Source organism: Stenella coeruleoalba, assembly GCF_951394435.1.
Source record: "Stenella coeruleoalba genome assembly, chromosome: 13".
NCBI classification, from domain to species: domain Eukaryota; kingdom Metazoa; phylum Chordata; class Mammalia; order Artiodactyla; family Delphinidae; genus Stenella; species Stenella coeruleoalba.
Genome location: NC_137159.1, coordinates 51,733,112 through 51,756,415, shown reverse-complemented (window position 1 = coordinate 51,756,415; position 23,304 = coordinate 51,733,112). Strand labels below are relative to the sequence as shown.

The window sequence follows — 23,304 nt, the reverse complement described above, 5'->3', positions numbered from 1 at the left end:
GCAAACTTGACCTCTATTTGTCATCATTGTATTGATTATTCCTCTCCCTGGCTGCATTTGCTGATTTATTGTGATTCTTTGTCTATAAGGAGGTGATAATATATTGGTACCTACATGGGGTGATTAACTTGAGTGAAATGTCTGGAACCACATCTGGCACAATGCATTCAAAACATATAATCACTGCCTTTAGGACAAAAGCAAAATTTACAAATTTACAATCCAGTCTCACCTCATTAGAACCTCATGATCTGACGTATACTTGCAAATCCCAAACATGCCATCTTCACACTTCTATTGTCTCCCCATATGCTAGCCCTTCTGCTTGAAATGCTATTCTCTTCTTCGATGGCCTGGCAGACCTCAAGGGTCAGCTCCTCTGAGAAGTCCTCCTAGGCCTAATCCCTCGTACCCCAAAGGACCCTGTTCCTCTCTTTACTGCAGGACTCACTGTGACAAATCATGTCTCCCCTAATTTTAAACATATCCAGAACACAGGTTTTTGTCTTAATTCTCAGCCCTTTGAACACAGGAAGAATTGAGTATTTGTTAAGTTTTCCTTTTATAAATAAAACCAGAGGATGGACTACAGTAGTGGTTTTCAAAAACTAATGTGCATACAGATACCAGGAAAATAATGTTAAAATAAAGATTCTGATTGAGATTCTAGGGCAGGGCCTAACCCTCCGCATCGCTAACAAGCTCTCACAGGTGATTCTACAGGTGACTTTCTGAGTAGCAAGAAACAGGAGGACGCCATTAAATTTCTCTTGAAATACTGGGATTCTGAATTCAACACAGCCTTAAAAATAGCAGGAAAAACGGGAGGGGAGGAGCCAGGCACCAAGTTTGAAATCAAAAACTGAAAAAGTAAGACCAAGAGACAAGTAAAAAAACAGAACTTTCACAAAACTGATTAAGCCAGTCCGTCACTGTGCCTCATTTCATTTTCTTATTTTGGCTCAGCCTGTAAAACTGGCTCAGCAGACTAGGGACTGGTACCCTAGAGACTGAATATGATGAAAGGTACAGAGAAGTCCAGAAACCCACGCACAGTGTGAAATATAAGGAAACACCTAGATGAGAAAATAGTTTTGGGTATCGCAAAAATAGAAACAGCATGGGTAAATGATTTCAAGGACTTCACCAATAAAGCAGACTAAGTATGCAGAATAAACAAAATGTCCCCTTAAGAAAACACTGTCTTGCATAATATCACTGAGAAAAGTTTAAGATTTATTTTCAGGTTATCATTACAGCAGTTTTAAAGGGAGGAACCATTTCTCTTTGCAAATACGAGACTATACTTCGTAGAGATCAACAGTGCCTCTGCTACGCATCAGATTTTTAATAAAAATTCTAGGTAAAATACTTCATATTCTACATATTCCAGGATCACTTTTAACTGCAACAGTGATAGTTTAGGTTAGAATCATCTGAAAGCAAACATACTACAGACAGTATTTGGGAAAAGAATCATCAATTACCATGATGCTAATATAAAACAGGTAATACGGGTAAGATTTGAAGATAAGGTTTTAAAATTATAGTCCTGATTTAAGATTATGTAATGCTTACTGTGTGATTTTCATGAAGATTACAAGAATATAAAATCAGTAACATGATACACAAAGTACCCCAAAGACGTGTTTTCCCCTTCCACCTTGTTATCAACAACTTTACTTCAAACTATTGGAACTGGAAAAGCACCAATATTAACTTTGCCCAATTCCCTCATTTTACAAGGATCATAACTGATTTAACAGCATAGATTGAACACTTAATGCAAATACCAGGAACTATGCTAAGTGCTTTACCTAACATTATTATAAAAACAAAGTTAGAAACCAGCTGGGTAAATCACACCCATTTTACAGGTAAGATAACCGAGGCTCAGGTAATACTGATCTCTTCAAAGTTATACAGAGCAATGATCTGAATACTGTTGCAATGAAACTCCAAAGCCCATGTTTAATATTCTGGAGATTACTGTGCCTCAACAGCTAGACACATGAATCTTCTCCCACCTTTGACTAAACTCTTATCTAATGAAGCTCTTCCTAATTAGTACTGCCTGCCTATCAATTCCTGTTAACTTCCCTCATCCTACCTAAAACATACTTAACTCTTTTCCTTCACTGACCATCCAGTTTTCCATTTTCCTGTAGAACTAATAACAGTGATATTAAAATAGTCAAAGATGCACAGTAAACAAATTGCGCCCCTGGGAAATTAAAAACCTTGTGGCTGTAATAATCAAGTAACAATTATACTTAAATGTTTTAATCTTGGCTCTGCTTTGCTATGCAATCTTTCCTTAAGTATTTAAAAGGTAGTTAGAAAAACAGAAACCCTGATAACCACCTTTTGAGTAGTTTATAGAGAAAGCAACAGTTTAGAAGCAAGCAAATACTAAAACAAGGTTTAGTTACTGTCAATCCACTACTAAAGATACCTTATTTGTAAAAGTATGTTGCAGACAGGCAGGCACAACTGAAAATTCTCCTTTGTTTTCTGGTAGTAGAATTAAAAAGCACTGAGTAAAACATTAAAAAATAGAGGCAAAACATAATGACCCACACCCCCATTTGGATTTTTTGTGTTTTTAAACACAAACATTTAAAAAAATCACTGCATGGCTGAAGTCTATATGGATAAACAAATGCCAAAGTTGAAAAATATATTAAAAAGGTAGGCAGCAACACTGAACACCTACCTTATGCCAGTCCCCATGCTAGGTACACTTACAAAACGTTTCTTAATCTTCCACTTAAACCTTTTGAAGGAAGTATAATTTAAAAACCAAACAGTCTTAAGTAGTCAAAAAAATTACTTATCTAAACTTAAATTATACCAAGTAGAAACCACCTCCCCACTTGATTCTCAAAATTATTTAACCTCAAGTTAAGTAAATGACTCAGATTCAGAGCAACAGTTGGGTAAATTGTAATTTTTTTATTGGAAAACAAATATACAACTTGGAATGGATTTGAGGCAAATTGTGCCATTAAGCAGATTTTCTTTAAGTGGCTAAAACAAAGTTTAAAAAGCAAGTAACAATAAAAGAAAATGTTTCTGGTACAGGACCAGCAGTACAAAAAAATAGTGTACGAGTACCTGGATAAAACACCCGTTTTGCAATAGTGCAACTTTTAAGTACATATTGTTGACTGTCCATAGTCCACGCAGAGTTACAACTCCACACTTCAACAACAACATGCTGACAGTTCCTAAAGAAAACTACTTAAAAAAAAAAAAGGCATAACCCAGATGTTCCCTCATTTGACCAACTCCATCTAAGTTTAGATGTGCAGAAGGGCTTATTAGATATATCCAGAGTAAGCCACATGCAACATGTTACTTGATCAATTTTTCTAAAATAAGGTTTCAGGACAATGACAGTAAGATAAGGGAAGAAAACATGGAGGAATGAAGTCCTAATTACTATACATGCATATTTTTTTTGACAACAGGGGGGAAACCTTTTACAGATAAGTTACAAACAAAGAAAAGGCAAATAAACAATTTTGTACAAGAAATTTAACACATTCTGTACAATGTCTTCACTTTGCTGTCATCATTTGTACAAACTCTGAAAAAGAAGTACACAAAAATGTTGAGTCAGAAGTACACAAAAATGTTGAGTCAATGGCAAAAGTCTGACAAAACCAATCACATTTACTCAATCACTAAGCAGTCTCCATTCCCCTTTCTTTCCTCAAAATTATCATGAAGTACAGAAGAAAGCTAGTTTACTGCCAAGGCTGGACCTTCAAAAACCAAAATTATTTATGATTATTAATGAATAAACCAAATTAATGCTTTAGATAAGCTATTACAAATAAAAAGCATTCTTGCTCTTAGTTCAATATCACATATGATACTTCTGAACTGAAGCATGTATAATTTTAGACTTAAAGCTAATTAGAGGGAAGGAAAATCCAATGAAAGAAAGTCACCTTAACTTTCAGGATCTTGAAATAAGTTTGAAGAAGCTTTTCACACTGTTCCACAATTGTTAACAAAAATTGTTTTATCATAATTTGGAGTGTAGTGCTTCTCAAACTTTAATGTGCATTATGAAGTCACCCAAGAATCTTATTAAAATGTAGATTCTAAGTAAAGGGACAGGATCTGATAATAAATAGTTCTAAAAAGCTCTCAGGTGACAATGATGTTGCCTAATCTGTGCACAACACTCTGAATAGCAAAAGGTTGGTAAATATCAGTAACTGTTTTAGCATCTCCAATTCTGGTGGTGGGGGGAATGTCACTAATTTTGACCTATCAGATACCTAACAAGAACCTCTACCTTAAAGTCAAAACACAGAATACGGCAGTGACAGTGAAAGACTTACCTTCATAGTTTACTTGACCATCACCATCGATATCTGCTTCCCTGATCATTTCATCAACCTCTTCATCTGTTAACTTCTCTCCAAGGTTTGTCATCACATGGCGGAGCTCTGCTGCACTAATATAGCCATTACCATCCTACAAAAAAATGTAGTAAAACGTCTAAGCAAAATTATAGACGTAACGAGTTGGAATAGAAGTTTATTAAACTTCACATTAGGGAGCAAAATATACTGTAGTAATCTATACAAACTAAAGAGAGTTTACAAATAGCTGACCTATATATTAAATGTCACTGAGAGTCAAGCAGGATATTCTATATTGAAATCACAATTTCTTGGTTCCAAAGTCAAGTGATGCCTCTTTCGCCACAAAACTAATGCAATATATATGTTATTAGGAAACCTCCATCTACACTGAATTCTTAAAAAGCTTTTGCTTGATATTAAAATATGTTGGTAAATCATCAGAAAAACAAGTCTTCACAGATTAAGAGGTCCTGATATTTTTTTATCCTCAAATTAAAATTGTAAAAATCCAGTCTTTGGATACTTACCTTATCAAACACACGGAATGCTTCTCTAATTTCTTCTTCACTGTCTGTGTCTTTCATTTTTCTTGCCATCATTGTCAGAAATTCCGGGAAGTCAATTGTGCCGTTACCTGAAATGGTTTGTTTAGTTGAAACATTACAATAGAACTTAAATGCCAACTCCCCCTTCCCAAACCCTGAAACTAAAAAGACTTACCATCAGCATCCACCTCATTAATCATGTCCTGTAACTCTGCTTCTGTGGGATTCTGCCCAAGAGACCTCATTACAGTTCCCAACTCCTTTGTTGTTATAGTTCCATCACCATCCTTGTCAAATAGTGAAAAAGCTTCTTTGAATTCTGTTTGAAAGAGAGACCACAATCCAAATGCACAGGTTAACAATAAAAAAGTAACCTCCTAAATGAAATGTATTCATCAACCGTCAAAGCAAACATATAGAGAGAGATAGGACCTGAAATGGGATTTTGATTCCTGAAGGATTAGGTGAGGAAACCTTGTGGTATTTCAAACATTTTTAGCTAATCATATGCTCATGTATTGATCTGAGAGTTTTTTCATCTAAAATCTTACAGAGAACTTCAAAATGTAGTCCAGATAAGAGTCAAACTATTGTTGAAAGAGGAAAACACTCAAAGCCCCAGATGACTGGCTTCTCTATTTTCTGTTGAAGCTGCTCTGTGGAACACAATTCAAAATTACAGATCTAACCTACACTCAGAATAGAAAAGGAAAACTACTGTTACTAAATACATACTTCTATATAGCAACTGTACTGCTTACAGTAATCCCCAAAGTTTAAATTAAGTCTATTTAATCACCTACTAAATTAAAAAGAAAAAAATTTAAATTTCAGAACAACCTGCAATAGGCCAGCTTCCTTTTCTCGAAGACAGAAGGGACCAAATAATCTATAATGATGTTAACAATGGGATGATCAAGATATGAATGGCCAGTTTTAACTAAGAGCTGTATCACTGAAAACAAAATTTAGACCTTTCTTCAGAATATAAAATCCCAAGCTTATAATAGAGTGAGATATATTATTGCCTAAAATCTTTTATATCTTCTTGTGAAATTATGTTGCTTTCAATTCACCACTAGATTACATGGAAAGCTACTGGAGCAACAGTCCAGAATACCTGAATATAGAGAAACTAAAGCAGAGATTTAATTTGGTAGTGCAAGGGCATATAAGTGAGCTAGTTAACAAAGCTAGCAAAGCTATTAGGCCCAGTCAGCAAGCAAACACAAAAGCATACAGCACAGAAGCTAAAAGTGGACTTTGGAATTCAACTGCCTGGGCTAAAAAATTCCAGCTCTGCTACTTACTAGTAATATAAATAACCTTGGGCAAATTTTCTGCCTCAGCTTTCTCACGTGTGTTAAGTGGGGATAACTGTACCTACTTCCTAAATTTAAGAATTAGGATAGGTAAAGCACTTAGAACTATGCCTGGCAAATAAGTACTTAATAAATGTCGAGAAAAAGATGGTCTCATTTTCCTGCAGCATCCACAGCTACACTGGAAAACTCTCAAACTTCTCTTGGCTTTCACAACAGTAATTTACCTTCTACCTCCTACTGCCAAAGGGTCTTGCTCCTATTTGTCTCTTACATATAGACGTGACCAATTTTCTTATCCTTTTTTCTCTCCTTGGCCATTTCATCTATGCCCACTAATAATGAAGACTTCACATCTTTAGTCCACTCATCACTCTCAACATAATATTTTTATTTCTCACTCCTACAGGACATCTTCCCTGGCTGACCTCAAGGAAGACTTAATGAAAATCAATTCTATACTCCTCAGCAACCCTAGGAATGCAAACAAAAGCCACCTTAATTCTTTTTCCCTGAAACCTGTCAAGGCCTGCTGAATTCTGCTATTTAAATACTGCCTGATTCTTTGCTCATCTCTACATCCAACATTTTGGCTAATGACCCTATCATCTTTTATCTGGACTATCACAATAGCCTCCAAATGGATTCTTTATTTAAAATTACCCACACAACTACCTGAGTCCTATTACCTTTTTGGATTATCACACTATTTTCTTCTGCTTTGATTCTTTTAATTGCTTAGCTTTAGACCAGGTATCACTGACTAGTTATAGTTCGCTACACTCAGTAAGTAGTAAGTGCCACTTACTACTACTGAGTGCTAAACATTCCACTCCATTTAAATATTACTTGTCTTCAGAGGAACTCACCTGATATCAGAAGCTTAGTACCAAACTACTGACTGATCTTATGAAAATATGCAGTACTAACCTAGACCAACCCAATGACAAAAATAAATCAGAGTCCTACAAATAGCAGAATTTGATGAAAACATTTCCATTTTACACTCAGGTTTTTTAAAAAAACAGGATGTACAAATACTGTCTAGAAATATATAAACTATTAGGTTCGGAACACAGTAGCATCTATCACCTAATAACTTAGGCTCCAAGAAAATTAAAGTACTTAGAGATTTATATTTATTTACATTACATTCTCTGCTATAATACAGTTATCGTGTAACACCACCATCATGTACAAAAATTCCCAGTATAACTAGCCATAATCATTTTACTACGTGATTTAACTTAAAGGACAAATTCTGAAAGATGCATGCTATAAGTTTATGTATGTGTGTTCTAAATTTCAAGAAGTTTAAACATCTAATAACTCTTAAAATATTTGCTGGAATAAGTGAAAAGCAGAAAATAAAACCATTTCTATGCTGTAACTAGTGTTTACTTCATGCATACAAAAAGGAACGAATAAAAATACTTTGAAGGTCAAGGTTTATTCCAAATCTCTATTTGTATTTTTACACTAAAGAGGCAGAAACACCTGCAAAAACTTAAAATAAGCATAAACTGAAAAGTACAATTTTACTTCACCTGCTTTTATAGCTCTCCACCTGTGCTTCAGAACAGTTTAATCTTAATGTATAGAAGCATATCATTCTAAACAGTTATTTCCCAGGAATGAGTTGAATATAAACCTAGGAGTCAAAACCTCAATTCACGTAAGAAAACAGGTCCTGAATGTCACAGAACAGCTATCTTCAACATAATTGATGGAACCTCCCCAAATCCATTCTAGTTATGCCCAAGTTGAAACTTTCAGAAATCATACTATTACTTGTTTTATTTGTTCATTAGCAACCCCAGGGTACCTTTCTAAATATTTTTTACATAAACTTATAATTCTATTAAAACAGGTCATCATGAAACAATCACAAGAAAAATCAAATGCCTGTTTATCAATTTCTATTTATATATAAAAATTCCGAACTTATTAATCCTTTAAAGGCCATGTACCAAACCTTTATTGTTGAGTAAGATTAGTTTTTTATCAAATAAGTTTTATCCCTACACTGAACTTTAAAAGTTTAATGGTTTAGGCATAAATTTCTTTAAAGAAAAAAATTATTTTACATTTTTCCTTTAAATATTAAATACCAACAACTAATGACATCATGGCAGAGTCATCAACAAAACTAACTTGTTAGTGATGTCACACTAGACTGTTCTGGATTGCTCTTTAAGACCAAGGTAACGTAAACAACTCTAGAAACTTCACCTAAACAACAAGCATACTTTTTTCTAGACTAAGTTATCTGTTAGAGGAATTTCAAATCTGAAGTAGTAATGATTATCAGGTGAAGATAAAGCCAACTGAAAAAGTACCTTAGTATATTCAACCTTGCATTATATGTATGAAGCTTGTTAGCACAAGTAGAGCTAAGACTCTAAGATATTAACTGGTTACCAGCAATTACAATTTACCAGATTAAAAATATTTTTTGCCTTCACCTCAAAGGTAGATATTAAGAGGGGACTTTGGGAGGAGGCAGAATAATTCTTAGGAATAGGGTAGGTACTGTTCTAGAACATATATGTGTGGCACACCTCTTTGAAAATTTATCTATTCAAAGAAGTATTTATTCAAAGTTTAAGGGAATTTAATAAAACTGTAAATGGCAAAAAAGAAATATTTATTCAGTCCTTACTGTGTGGGAGGTACTGGGGATACAAGAGAAAATAAAAAGGTCCCCAATTTCACAGGATTTTTATTTTAATAGCATAAAAGCTTTGGCTCCTCTACCTTAAAGGTTTACTAAACCTAGGGTCCAAGAACAGCTTTATTAAAAGCCTAGGAAAAGGCAGGGTATGGAAAGAACCTAAAATAGATTTTCCTACCACTCTCACTAGAAATTTAATTGTATGATAGGAACCAATGAAAAGACAGACTTTATCTTAAAGACAATGTTCCATGAACTACAAGTATTCTTTACAAAAATGCAATCAGCCAGAGGATTGAGCCTCTTATATTAACAGACACAAACTACTTTTTAAAAGAGTTGCATGTGTGTTTGGGAGAGGAGTAATGCGCATCAACTATGTGACTGGCACCTTGAGGAATACATTTTCTATCCTGAAGTGAACATGCTGTGCCATGCAGAACTACCTGACTCGGACAACCGAGAAATGAAAGGCAAAGACAGGTGTATTAGAGAAGGTAAGAACTTAAGAGTGGAAATAATACCCCAAGTCATTTCCTCAAGACATTATATAGAAAACTATTTCAGAATAATCTACATTTCATCAATACACTTATATATGAAGAAAGAAATTATTTCCAAAGCTGTGCTTGACTACTTCAACACACCCTATACATGCAAGTTTACCAACCCTAAAAAGCAAATTCCCAGTTTAAGTCAAATGCACACAGTAAGAAATAAAAATAAAACCTGCTTAAATTGGTCCTTAATGCTAATAGCTTTGTACTTTACACAGTCCTAGCAAATACTATTTTGTGATGAGTATTTGAGGACACTAATGATTTCTGGCTCCACCAAATTTGTGTATGAGGGGTGGAGCTTACTTTAAATGGGCTACATAGCTCAGTTCCAACTGGGTTTCTCAGTTTATTCTAGCATTAAAAAAAAAAAAAAAAAATCTTTAGTGATTTTGAGCTCTTGAAATTCCTTGCCTACCAGGAAAACTATCGCAGCCAAAACTGCTTGATGCTTTTGTTAATAAGTCTATAAATCAAAGTCAAGGAATAGAGTTTGAAAAGCATTTCAACACTGCAATCAAAAAAACAAAACACCATTTATTAAGTTTCCCCAACATTTTGATGTTAACTAGCCATCTCAAAGTAGTAGAATAAAATCAAAAGTACTAATGGTTCGGCATATTAACATCATCTCATCAAGTTTTATGTAGCAATTTCACATACTTCCATAGCAAATCAAAGGATGCAAAACTTAAAACTGATTTCAACAGCTGTCACTGCTTTTTAAGATAAAGTTCAACTTACTACATCTGTAAAGTAGAATGCTAACTTTTACTAGAGAAGTTATTCCCTGAATGACCATATATGCAATTCTAAAGTTAAAATATTAGCTACTTTAAACCAGGGTAAATTCAACATTCATTTTCTGATTTTACATTTCGAGTTACCTATTAACTGTTATTTGGCCTCTTTTCCTATGGAGACTGATATGAAGTGTTAAAAACTGCCCAGAATTCATGTTTTACAGCAAGATAATCTCTAAGAAAAACAAAGACCACCCCTACCAGGCTCAAAAGTATATCCACATAACCTAAAAACATGTCTTTAATTACAGTTAGCCCCACACATCTTTCATAGTCAAGTTTACTTTCTCACTTGCCAGAGTAGGTTCAATTACTGTATTACACTCATTTGTTACCATCTACTACATAGATCAAAGTTAATTCTGTCATACAAGTACCTTATTTTGAGAACAGCGCATCAATTTATAATAAAATCCGATGGGTATAATCTAGTAAGTAATTTCTCACCTGCAATCTGCTCTTCAGTCAGCTGGTCAGCCTACAAAGAGATCAAAGAAATAGTTAAGTGGCTTAAGAGTATGTAATTTAACACTTACAGAAATAAGTTTAAAAACATTCAAGGTGGGACTTGCCTGGCAGTGCAGTGGTTAAGAATCCACCTGCCAATGCAGGGGACAAGGGTTCGACCACTGGTCCAGGAAGATCCCACATGCTGCGGAGCAACTAAGCCCGTGTGCCACAACTATTGAGCCCATGTGCTGCAACTACTGAAGCCCGCGTGCCTACAGCCCGTGCTCCACAACAAGCTGCCACAATGAGAAGCACGTGCACCGCAATGAAAAGTAGCCTGTGTGCACCACAACTAGAGAATGCCCGCATGCAGCAACGAAGACCCAACCCAGCCATAAATTAATAAATAAATATTAAGAACAAAAAAAAACATTCAAGGTTCACCCTGTTCCATAAACTTTAGTTCAACACTCCTTAGTACCAAACACAGGTGGGCAGAAAATGCACACATCTTATCTTCAAAGCTAAGCTAACTCGCCCCCAAGTTTAAGATATGAAAATATTTCAGAATATGTTTGAAAGTCTAATTTTACACAAATTTTTAAAAAGCAAATCTAGCACACTAGAAAGTTTAATTGGAATTGGTATTCTTCTAAAGCAAGGATAGATCCAATAGAAATGTTTCCTTTTTCAAAATTAAGATATCTAAACTTAAGTTCACTTCCTCAGGTAAATACAAACCATTAATACCAGAAATCTCCATTGAATCAAAAATAATGAACAAGGACTACATTTAAAATTCCCCTGTAAGTGGCTAAATACTTCACTTGGACATATATGTGATTTTCCAAACCTCAACAACAAAATTACTAAGCAAAACTACCAAAAAGACAAAAATCCAAGCTGTCCTGGTTGGAGCAACATGAAAAGTACCAGTTTTTACTCCTCCTCACCTGCCATGCAACTGCAGAGAATCCAGGATTCTGAATATCTGAAGTACATTACTTACAAAATGTTAAGTCCAGCTACTTATTTTCTCTTGATGTTTGAAATTCCAAAGTGAGCATAAGATTTGTGATGTTTTTAGCAAATGGAGAAACGTTACTTGTTTTTACTTTTAAAAAAAACACATTCAGGCACTTGCTAAAACCCACTATATATGTTGTTTTTATTCAATCTTCACAACAACCCTTAATGGTATTAATAATATCATTAATACCCTATCTTACAGATGGGGAGAAAGGCTCAGGTTAAATTTCAGTGAGCAGGAGTACAAAACTAGTAGAGTCAGAATTAAACACTAAGGTGTCAGACATATTCAATACCTTCAATTTTAAATTCAGAGCACAGCATAATATAATAAAAATATTTGCAAAATAACATGCCTCCTTGTTCTTCATGTGGCCTTCACCCTTGGACATTTCATTGCTTATTGGTACATATATCCAGAGACACTGACAAGAAATAGCCTCCTATCTAATATTCCTACCTACGGAAGTCAAGTGTACTATGATTAATCCATTCACTTATTGGTATGAGAAAAATAATAAACACTGCCTGGTTTCCTTCATTTTAAGTGAACACACCCCTGGAAAGGATAAAACCTTAATACAGGATAGCATCACATTTTTTTCTCTAGGAGACAGCATGAGAACATTTGAGAAGAAACCCAGAAAAGAAGAAGTTTCTTTCCCTGATAAACAATTTTGACTTGACCTTGATGCAAACTCAACTCGTTGCTTTAGAAAAAAAGCCAATAGTCTAGTAACTTAAAACTGAAGAGCCAATAATTAAGCTCAGATGCAGAAGTTTATAAAATAAAAATTATCTACTTTTTTCCTTACAAATCCCAATCCTCCAAGTATTTGGTATAAAATCAGTCGATTGTTTTCTCTAGGAATAAGATTTAAAACCCTGTAAATCCACTGAGTTAATTTTTACTTTGTTAGAGGCTATAGATGATTTACTTCTAGTCTCATTCCATTCTGCTGGACGTCTATCATTTTTGAAAGAAGGGCAACATGGCATGGTGCAAGAAAAAAGCATGGTGCTTTGAGTCATCACCCGGCTAGTATCCCAGCTCTGCCACTCAATAGCTGTGACCTTGGACATGTTACTCAACCTCTCATTGTCAACTTCACCTGTGACACAGAATATTAATACCTACCTTGCAGGGTTATTGTGCACAGTAAGTGAGAAGCTATGTAAAGGGCTAGCCCAAAGAGTTCAGTGGTAACTATTTTATATAAATTAATTAACCGAAGAACCTACAATGTAATGTTAAACACCAACCTGACTAGGTCAACTTCCACACAGAAGGCAGACAGGTGGGGCATTATCAAGCCCTTTACAGCAACCTCACCACATTCCATGTTAACTTTAAGATGAGAAAATCTACTTCCACAAACTGAAACCATAAGGTGCAAGCCCACGGACAGATGTGGCAAGACACATCAGTTTAGGACTAGTTAAACCAAATGTGTGGAAGACACTGCAGCACATGTGAAAGCTGAAGGAATGACTGCTACGTGCAGAAACAGCAGGGATTTTTCTCTCGACAAGTTGTGCGGGAAGAGATTTTGAGAAGACTCATTTGTATGAAAGCTGAGAAGGCCTCAGGAAGAAAACTTTAAAATTATCCAATTTTGCTCGAAGAGTCAAAATTTTAATGGCCCCACACCATCCTGTCTGCGATCTCAGTAAAGATCACAAATGAGCTTCAAGGAATAAACAGGAGACTAAGTTACATAGCCTGAAAGTGCTGGATATTGCTTGTAATGTTTCAGGAAACTTAAAGACAATTTTTTTGTATTTACTACTAACCCAGAGTTCAAGGTTTTAAAATAACCTTTATCAGCAACATTCAGATTAAAACCTACTAAAAGCAAGAACACAAAGCTCCCTAGCACTGTAATTTGTAAGCCTTTTCCAAGAAATACAAATAAATTTGGTTCATTATTTCTGTCTGTGGAGAGAGTCATTTTCTTGGTAGAAGAACTAGGAATTATACTTTTGGGAAAACTCAAGCTCATCAAAATGTGTGTTTGTCTCAGTAAATAACTCACTAGAGAGATGACTAGTTCCTACTCCTTTGTTTCTACAAATACAAATATTGTTGTAATTCTTCCTGTTGCTCTTGTCAACTCTAGAGAAAGCTCCCAAGCATCAGTACACTCTCAGGTTCCACCTCAGACCTACTAGACTAGAATCTGCATTTTGGAGAAATGCAGGTGATTTGTCAACACTGAGAAAAACACTACTACTAATCTAGACTGCATGTGTGACCTTAAGGAAATTACATACCTATTAAACATTTCCCAAATGGCATTCAAAAGTAGGTATGGATACCCTTGGAGTATTATCTAGTGAAAGGTGGTATAAAAATAATCCAAAATTTATATCAGAGTAAGTTTATCAGTCCATAGGCTTGAAATGAAACAAACTTCCGCCCTTCATTGATTCCTGTTTACTCCAAGTGCTACTTAGATACAACAAAGGCTTCATAAGTAAAAATTTTTCTACCATTTCAGAAATCAGGGTATTTGTTTTATCTATATCAAAAGCAATCTCAGTAGAGTTTAAGATACCTTTCATTCTGATAGAACAGCACTTATACGGCATCTTGGCCCCAAAGAGAAAACGCTATTAGATATTACTTCTTAAAAATTACCTTTACTAAAGGCCTAATTTGATCAGTCTAGCCGAATCTAGAACTTTCTATATTTTAATAGAGCCTTGGTGAATTTCTTCAGTCTAGTAGAAACAGATCTTCTTGCTGTTAGATGGGATATTTAATTAGACTGAAATGACCAAATTTTCTACCTCTTCACATCTTTTACTTATCACCCCAGCCTCAAGTCTTCTTAATGCAATCAATCTCCCTTCAACGAACAAGCCATCAACTATATGTAAACCTAAGAGCCATGTGAGCAAACTTATTCCATTTCCACATCAAATACATGTTCATTCTTTGACTTTACAGAGTCCTAATTTTAAATCGTCAGGTCTTATAATTATAAAATTACCTGAGGACAATTCCCAAATTAGTTAACAATGACTGTCAATTTAACTGAAACCGCCCCCCCCCCCCCCCCCGCCAAACATCAATGATGTGAACAGTAACTACAAAAGTCTACCCTTGGCAAAGGACCCCGAAGGGTAGATACAAACTCTATGCCTCACCAAGACACTCCATTTGAGCTCTTGATTCAATTATCAGACTGATCAGGAAGAAACCTTACCTTTCATATGAGAAATAAAATAAAAAAAAAATTTACCCCACAATTTTGAATCTTAATTACATGCCTATAGTGTACACCCTGTTTCACCTAAAAGTAAACTCAACCAGCACATTCAAATTTATAATAATTTAGAATATCAAGATGGAAGAGTACATCAAACAAATGCGAACTCCCCTCCCCACACCCATACATGGTGGAGGTTTCAGTTGGCAAGGATTCCCAACTGTTTAAGATGTCACCTTGCCTCCTGGACACACCCATCTCCCGTAACCACTTGGCAGAAAAAACGACAAAATAAGTATTGCAAATTACCGCCCTCATTAGTTGTTTTTAAAAAAAAAAAAAACAGGAAAGAACTGGAGTTCCGCTCTCTAGTGACAGGAAAATGCTTTTTAAAATTCCCTGTTCCCATTCTTTCACGACGGTCTTTGACAGCCATTACTGTACAAATGAAGTGAACTGCACGTTAAGATAGCTGGCACTTTCTCTACGGAAATACCAGTTATTTTCAAGGGGGTTGGAGCGGGGCAACACCGTGTGGGGTAGTGGTTCTTTAACATTTTGGCGTGCACGTGCGCACTCAAGAAGAGGACTGGGGCCCTTCTCAAAAGCATCCTTCCAATTGTTACAGGAGAGTAAGACCGACTTTCACAACAGAACGACAGTCACCCCGGAGCTGGCGTTCGGTAGGTGAACAGGAAACGCCTTTCAGACCCTAGCTGAAGCCTCTGGCTTTCTCTAACGAGATGAATAGTGGGACGCTGCGCCTGACTTCAGATATACAGCCATTTCCTTCAACGACAAAACCACTTCAAAAATTTTTTTTAATTTTAAATGTCCAGCCTGGGAGGTGGAATTAGGTCTCAAGGCGCAGAGGGAGCAAAAGGATCAGGATTCACCGCTTCCTTCGCGCCGCCAGAGGGGGATGGGAACCTGCCGAGGCTGCCCTCCCCAACCTATGCCGGAACGGCCGGCCTCGCAGCGCCGCGGGCCGCCCAGACCTCCGCAGTCCTGCAGGTGCCAGCGCAGCAGCTGGGGCGCGAGCCTAGCCGGGCGGGCGGCGGCCCCAGCCCCACGCCCGCCCCGCCCCGCCCCCGGCCGCTCCCCGCGCCGCGCGGGCTCGGCCCACAGAGCGCGCCCGCCCCTCGCCCCCTCCCGGCCTGACCCGCGGGGCTGCGGACTGACGGCCTCGCGCGCTCCCGCCCGCCCCCTCGGCGCAAGGCGGCCGCGCGCGGACAAAAGCGCTTCCTGGCGTCCGCACCAACCGTCCGTTGGGCTTTTGAATCCGGCCCCGGGCTGACCTTTCGAGATGCCCGACCCAAAGCTTCTGCGCTCCGGCTCACCCCCGCCCTTCCACTCTCGCCTCTCGCGGAGGCCGACCTGCCCCCCACCCGGGCTCCATCCTCATCCAGCCCCTGAGGAGCTCCGCAGAGCCGGGGGCGGTGCGCCCGGCCCCCAGTACACTAGGGGACACCTCCCTGAGGAGAATGGGGGGTGGGGAAGCACCTGCGACACAACGGCCGCGGGCGCCCCCAGCCTCATGTGCGCCATCCCCCTGGCGAAAACCATTCCTGGAGGGTGTAAGGGTGGCAAGTTCCCTTTCTTTCGTCAATTCGCTTCAGCCTCTTCCCCCCACAGGCCGAGCGCCGGCAGCTTAGCGACGCACTCACCATGCTGCAAGCGCTACCGGTCTCCGGGACTCGACTACACAACCACTCAGCTCGCTCGCTCCACACGGACTAATTCTCCCCCTCCGCCCCCAGCGCCTCATAAACACCTCCCTCCGCCAGATCCCTCCGCCGCACGCCAGATAACGGAACATCACAAACGAGTCCCGGCCAACCCCCTCCACTCCAACTCCTCTCGAGACCACTTTATCCACAGTTGTGTGGTCGACGATACAAGAAATAAAGGGAGGGGGGCGAGCGGATGGCGTAAGTGGGTTTCGCTTCCCAGCGAGCCGTTGAAGGGCCGGTGGAGTCTCGCCTGAGAGGCGCTACTTTGCGGCGCGGAAGAGCATCGTGGTAGCGACGCGTAACGCGACGATCGTTGAACCGGCCTCTGATTGGCTGGTTTGTACCTGCAATGCGTCACTGGGGCTCGCAGCCACCGCCGCCGGGACGCGGTGTGGTTTCTGCCGTTTGTGCCGTTGCTGCCCTGGCCGCACTGTCTTGGCAACTGCGCCAGGCGGCGGAGTCGCTTGCTTTGCGCTTGGCTGGAGAGTCTTCCTCCTCCACCCATCCTTTCTCTCCACAGTCGTACGCACACTTTCCCGCCCCTGGTATAGGGGTCTACGAAAACGCCGATTAAGAATGAAGCTGAAAGACCCAGTGAAACCCCTACCCCGCGCTCTTTTTCTCAGCTTCGGTTATTGGCCTCGTGGCGGCCGCACGCTTACCATTTTACTCCCTCACAAAACCCGAATATCTGAGTAAGGGCGAACGCACCTGCTCAGCTGACTAATCTGAAAGGGTCTTCCGTTTATACTTCCCTTTCGCCGCGTTTGTCTGGGGTAATTTACCGGGGGAAAAAAAAAATCACTGAAAAAGCGCAGTATCCCGGATTCTGTGGGATTAGTCACTCCCAATAGCCACTTGATGTTGTGGAATAATAGGGGTCTGGCTTGGAGTGAGACCTGGTTATGAGTATCGTGGGCCACTTTCTTAGATGTATGACCTTGGATGAGCCGTTTAATCTTTAGCCTCATTTGTGAAATGGAGGTTTTATAATACCTATATTGAAAGATTATTGTAAGAATTAGAATCTTATAGAGACTGGCGTTCGGATAAAATGTTAAAGTACCTGGCACAGGGTAGGCACCCAACAAGTGATTATTATACTAAAACCATAATACATATGGTCACAATGAATTTCATAATGAATTTGCCCCTTTGGGTTGCTAACCTCTCAGATTTAATAGAACATTTCTAAAGCCACATAAAAGTTAGCTCTTTGGAACTGGCACCCTTGTGCACTGTTGGTGAGAATGTAAAACGGTACAGCCACTGTGGAAAATAGTATGGTAGTTCCTTAAAAAATTAAAAATAGAATTACCATATGATCCAGCAAGTCAGCTTCTTGGTATATACCCGAAAGAACTGAAAGCAGGATCTTGAAGAGATATTGGTACACCCATGTTCATGGCACTCTTCACGATAGCTAAAATGTGGAAGTAACCCAAATGTCCATCAGTGGATGAATGGATAAGCAAAATGTGGTATATGCTTGTTGTTACATACAATGGAATATTATTCAGCCTTAAAAATTCTGTAATATGCCACAACATGGATGAAGCTTGTGGACATTATGCTAAGTGAAATAAGTCACACAAAAAAACAAATACTGTATGATTCCATTTATATGAGGTATTTAGAATAGTCAAAATCACAGAAACAGAAAGTAGAATGATGGTTGTCAGGGAAAGGGGGAATGGGGAGTTACTGTTTAATGGGTATAGATAAGAGTTTCAGTTTGACAAGATGAAAAGAGTTGGGATGAATGCTGGTGATGGTTGAATAACATTATGTATTCAGTACCACTGAACCCTACACTTTAAAATGGTTAAGATGGTAAATTTTATGTGCATTTTATCACACATGAAATTTTTTTTAAATTTTTGAACTTTTTCATTTGGAAAACTTTAGACATAAGCTATATACAAGTGGAGAGAAAAGTATAACCATCACTTAACCAAGTAGCCATCACTCAGCTTTACCAGTTAACAGCATTCTGTCATTCTTGTTTCGTATATTTCCCCCCATTTAAAAAAAAATTAACTCCTTGGTCCCACCCAAAATAAACAAGGGTGTGCATAACCTGGAATATTTAACAAACGAATAGCAATAGTTTACCTACTGTGTAAACTCATTCGAATATAATGTCATTGTTACCTTAGAGGGGCCTTAGAAGGCACAGAGGTGAGGACCTTTGCTCACCACAGAGGTTCCAAAGAGGGTTCCCAAAGAACATGACTCCTAAATTGAGTCTGACATGATAATGGGCTAGGAAAAAGTGAAAAGCCAGTGAGGAAGAGAGAAGCAAGTTTAGATGAAAGAAAGAACAGAGCAAAAGGCCCAGAGGCATGCAATTGCATGGCACAATGGAGGAGTGTCAGTGGTTAGGCATTACCAGGGCCAGCCGATCTCGGGAGAGGGTGCTGGGAAGTTAGAAAGGAACTAAGGGTCATGCTCAAACTGCAGTTCCTCAAGAAGGTTGGTAGAACCACTGTCCAGAAAGAATCCTCTTAGGCCACATCAAGGCTTTAGAATTTTCCAGTAAAAAGCACAGCCATGTGGACGCTTGAAACCTAGTGAACAGCATTTTCAGCAAGCCAAGGTGAAATCTGCCTACTGAGAAGGATCCTTCCAGAACACCTTCCTGCCCAGCAAGACCAAGATATTCTCTAACAGCTTATCTGCACCCACTTGGAAAGACTCAGTGGAATTTAACCTGCTTTAAACAATTTAGGCATTTTCTCAAGCCATCTAAAGTATTTACTAGGCCGGAGATGGATTCTTTCTTTCAGTCATACAAATCAGACACAAAGTAAGTGCTCTTTCAGTTAGTACTGGCAACCGTGTGACCTTCCTTTCAGATGAATGACTGTTCAGTAAAAACTCAGGACCCCCATGCTTCTATTGTCCTTTCTAATGTGATATAATGATTCCACAGGCGGAGTGGGTGGGCTTAATTAAGTTACCCCACAAATGAAATACACTGTACCATTGAGAATGTTACTTAAAAGTGGGTACCTCTGCTTCAGAATTGAGCTGAAAACAGAGCCCTAAGGCCACCATTCCATCACTCTCCATTGTGGTAGCGCCCAAGTCTTTCCAAGATTTTCCTCAGAAATTTGTCCCTGATTCTTCCTCAGAGGGAAGGGCTATAACAGTTTTTTACCCCATCAGTATGCAGTGCTTCTACATATGAAATTTTTAATGATGGGAAATTGAATGACAAAACGAATAATCACTTCTTCTAGAAAATGAATTTTTAAAAGGATTGATGCATAACGTATAACAAGCTTGAGTATAATATACAGGTTCATGCTTAGAGACGTATGTATTGAATCAAGGAGCTTTTAAACAAATATTTGGTAATGAAATATGTCTGTTAAAGAGAACACAGAAGAGTTCTTCCTGGTTTTTTAGGTTGAATTTCAGCAAGGCCTCTCTTGCAGAAACTTCCTTACTGAACTCTCCAATAAGAGAAAGAAAATGAGAAAAAAAGTCAAGACGTACATTTAAAGCCATTGTGGTTTTTGTGTATTTGAGACTGTTCCAAATCAATTTATTTATAGAGAATTTATCTTCCACAAGATGACATACAGTACAGCCTGACTTTGGCAACTTCCAGCTGAGAAGCAAAGTTGGTGACCACCATTACATCAAGGCCTAAGAGGTGGTTGGTTGTTTATTTTCCTCTCCTGTCTGGTGAGATATTACAGCTTTCTACCTTTGTCCATCCTGGGAAAATGAGAATGCACTTCCTCTCCAGGCCTCAGTTCCTCAATTTGCAGAATAGAGATGACACAAGCCCCATCCTTTGACACTTCCTTCCCATAGTTTCTCTCCTCCAGCCAGCTGTGCTATGAACAAGGGCAGAGGACAGTCACAGTGACATTCTTGATTGTAGGCCCTATGTGATTCTTGACAGGTGAAAGAATTAAGCCCTAAATTCTCTAAGGCACCAACAGTATGCATCAACTTCTCTCCTATGCATGTAGGATGGAACTTGTTAACGTGCCAACCTGGAGAGAATTCAGAAAATAGTACTCAAATGATCTTCTTGTTCTGTGGTTCAGATAAGGAGCCCTGGTTGAGAAAGTTAAGCTATCCCCTTCCAGGACTATGGGGAAAAACAGCTGGGACAGGAATCCAACCAGGTCATGAGAATGTCTCGCCCACAGCATCCTCAGTATGATGAGGAGTGAAGAGTATAGGGAAAGCACTGAATCCTCCAGACTTACTGAATGGGCTTAGGCTCATATACGTGTGGGAAAAGTTGAGGGTCATTAACTTTGATATTGACACTCTGCCATTCATTCATTTATTCATTCAAAAAAATTGAGACGTCAATTTAGGGTGACTAACCATATAGGTTTGCCTAGGATTAAGGGGTGTCCTGGGACACAGGACTTACAGTGCTAAAACCACACAGTCCCAGGCAAACCAGGATGGTTGGTCACCCTAGAAACCATGACCACTCATTCAATAAATACCAGCAGTCTATTATGTGCTGTAAATGTGCAATGAGAAGAATGAGCTATGATAAGAATGACTCTGGGAGCACATAGGAGGACAACCTAATAGACAAGAGGAAGACTTCCTAGAGAATGTGATCCATAGGGATTTGGGTTAAGGGGGAGAAAGAGGAAAAGGTGTTTGAAGCAGAGAGAAGAAGCACAAACGAACAGAGACATCGTCATGACCATCATCACCTCTATCATCATCGTGACATTCACAGCCATTGGTGATTTGATGCTCCCCACGGGCCAGGCCCTGTGCTGATCACTTTATGTACACTGTCCACATTATTGACCATTCCATTCCTCTTGAAACACTCTTCTTGTTTGGCTTCTGGAATATTACCCTAGTATTTCTCCTACCTCTGTGGTAGTTTCTCTGCAGCCTCCTTGGCTGGCTCCTTCACCTATTGCCTAAAAGATGGCATGCCTCCAGGTTTAGGCCAAGGCTCTCTTCTCCTGTGAATTTTGACACCCTCTCTGGCACCCTCCCCACTCCCACAGCAGTGGCTCTGTGCTGATCACCCCCAAATATGGATGGTCCGAGGTAAAATCTCTTCTCAAATCCTGATCAGTGTTTCCAGCTGCTCAGGCCCACCCTAACATTTGTGGACTCGGCCAGGAGTACAAACGGAGGCTTATACAGCATAGGTTAGATGTGTTAACGTTATAAATCAAGCTAACAAACAAAATATGTTCTATCCTCCTACCCTGACAAATAAACTTTCATAATACCCCAAAGGCTGAGGTTAATTGTAGAACTTCAGATTTCCACACCAGATCATGAAGTGTGAGGAAGTCATCTTCTAACCCACAGCCCACCGTTTCTCCTCTCACCGTCAGCCCCAACATACACTACAAGGGGGCTGGCATCCACATGTGCACTCACTCTGGTCCTTGTAACCATGTCCATCAACAGCCCCCAAAATAGCTGCTTCTCGACCATCCCTCAGGGTCTAGGGGCGTGCACCCTATAGAGACAGTCTGCTCCCTGGAGAGTAGACCTGAGAAGGAAGCCAGAACAGGCACTGGAAGCAGGCTCTGTGCTATCTGAGCAAGGAATTCTGTGACCCTGGGGACCTAGAGTAGTCTTGAGTAGGAGGGAGTATGGGCTCTGGGTAGGGAGGTCCCCTTGGCCCTGTATGGAGGTGTGCATCTGGAAGAGGGCCCTGTAAAGTGAGGCTAGGACACGGTCCTCTCTTGCAGTCCTGAAAATGTCTACTGGCAACTCCTCCTGGAGGACCTCAGGCCCTAAAACATCACATCAAACACTGAACCCATCATCCTTTCACCCAGATCTGCTTTCCTTTACTCTGGCCTCATTGAAAAGTGCCTCCCTCCACCCTGTCACCTAAGCCACACTACTTGCAGGTACCTGTGTCCTTGCTCATGCCACTCCCTCTGCCTGGAACGTCCTTCTTCCCTTTCCCACTGCTTGCTGCACATTCACTTATACTTGGCCCAAGCGTCGTATCCCCTGTAATGTCTTCCTAACCCCACCAGCCCTCTCTTCTTGGTCCAAAGAGAAAGAACCACTCTCTCTCAAAAATATCCTTATAACACTTCATGGTACTATTTCCTTACAGGTTAGTTGCCCCAACTGGACTGAGTTCCTTCAGGGACTTTAACTATCTTTGTACCCTCACCACATTGCATGGTACTGGGACATAGTTGATGCTCAGTAAATTTGTTGAATGACTAGGTGGATGACAGACAAAGATATTATTGTTTTGTACATGCTTTTTTCACGTGGCTTTACTAACACTCAGAAGATTTTTACGAAGTGTGAGTTGTCTTATGAATACCGAAATCTTTTTTATCAGAGAAAGTAACCAGAGGATAATTCTGACCTTCTTATGTAAGTTAAATCAAATTGAAAGTGCTAAATATGTTCTTAGTCAAATGTAATTTTCATCTTCCTTGGAATTTTTTGGATGTCATTATACAATAGTTGTTTATACAATTTTTGGATTGTATTTTTTTTTTTTTTTTTTTTGCGGTACGCGGGCCTCTCACTGTTGTGGCCTCTCCCGTTGCGGAGCACAGGCTCTGGACGCGCAGGCTCAGCGGCCATGGCTCACGG

The 23,304-nt window shown here is 39.3% G+C and overlaps 1 protein-coding gene across 2 annotated transcripts; it reads right to left on the bottom strand.

Annotated features, from left to right (window-relative positions):
- Positions 1-2,934: 2,934 nt before the first annotated feature.
- On the bottom strand, positions 2,935-16,703 carry CALM2 (calmodulin 2). Of its 2 annotated transcripts, none has more exons than XM_079940706.1 (6): positions 16,648-16,703; positions 10,734-10,764; positions 5,106-5,249; positions 4,913-5,019; positions 4,359-4,494; positions 2,935-3,592 (listed from the first exon to the last, which is right to left on the bottom strand). In XM_079940706.1, the coding sequence occupies exons 1-6, from the start codon at positions 16,648-16,650 to the stop codon at positions 3,564-3,566; spliced, it is 450 nt and encodes a 149-aa protein (XP_079796832.1). In that variant the 5' UTR covers positions 16,651-16,703; the 3' UTR covers positions 2,935-3,563. The 2 variants fall into 2 exon arrangements, with proteins under 2 accessions (XP_079796832.1, XP_079796831.1); XM_079940705.1 differs by lacking the exon at positions 16,648-16,703 and adding an exon at positions 16,484-16,543.
- Positions 16,704-23,304: the final 6,601 nt, after the last annotated feature.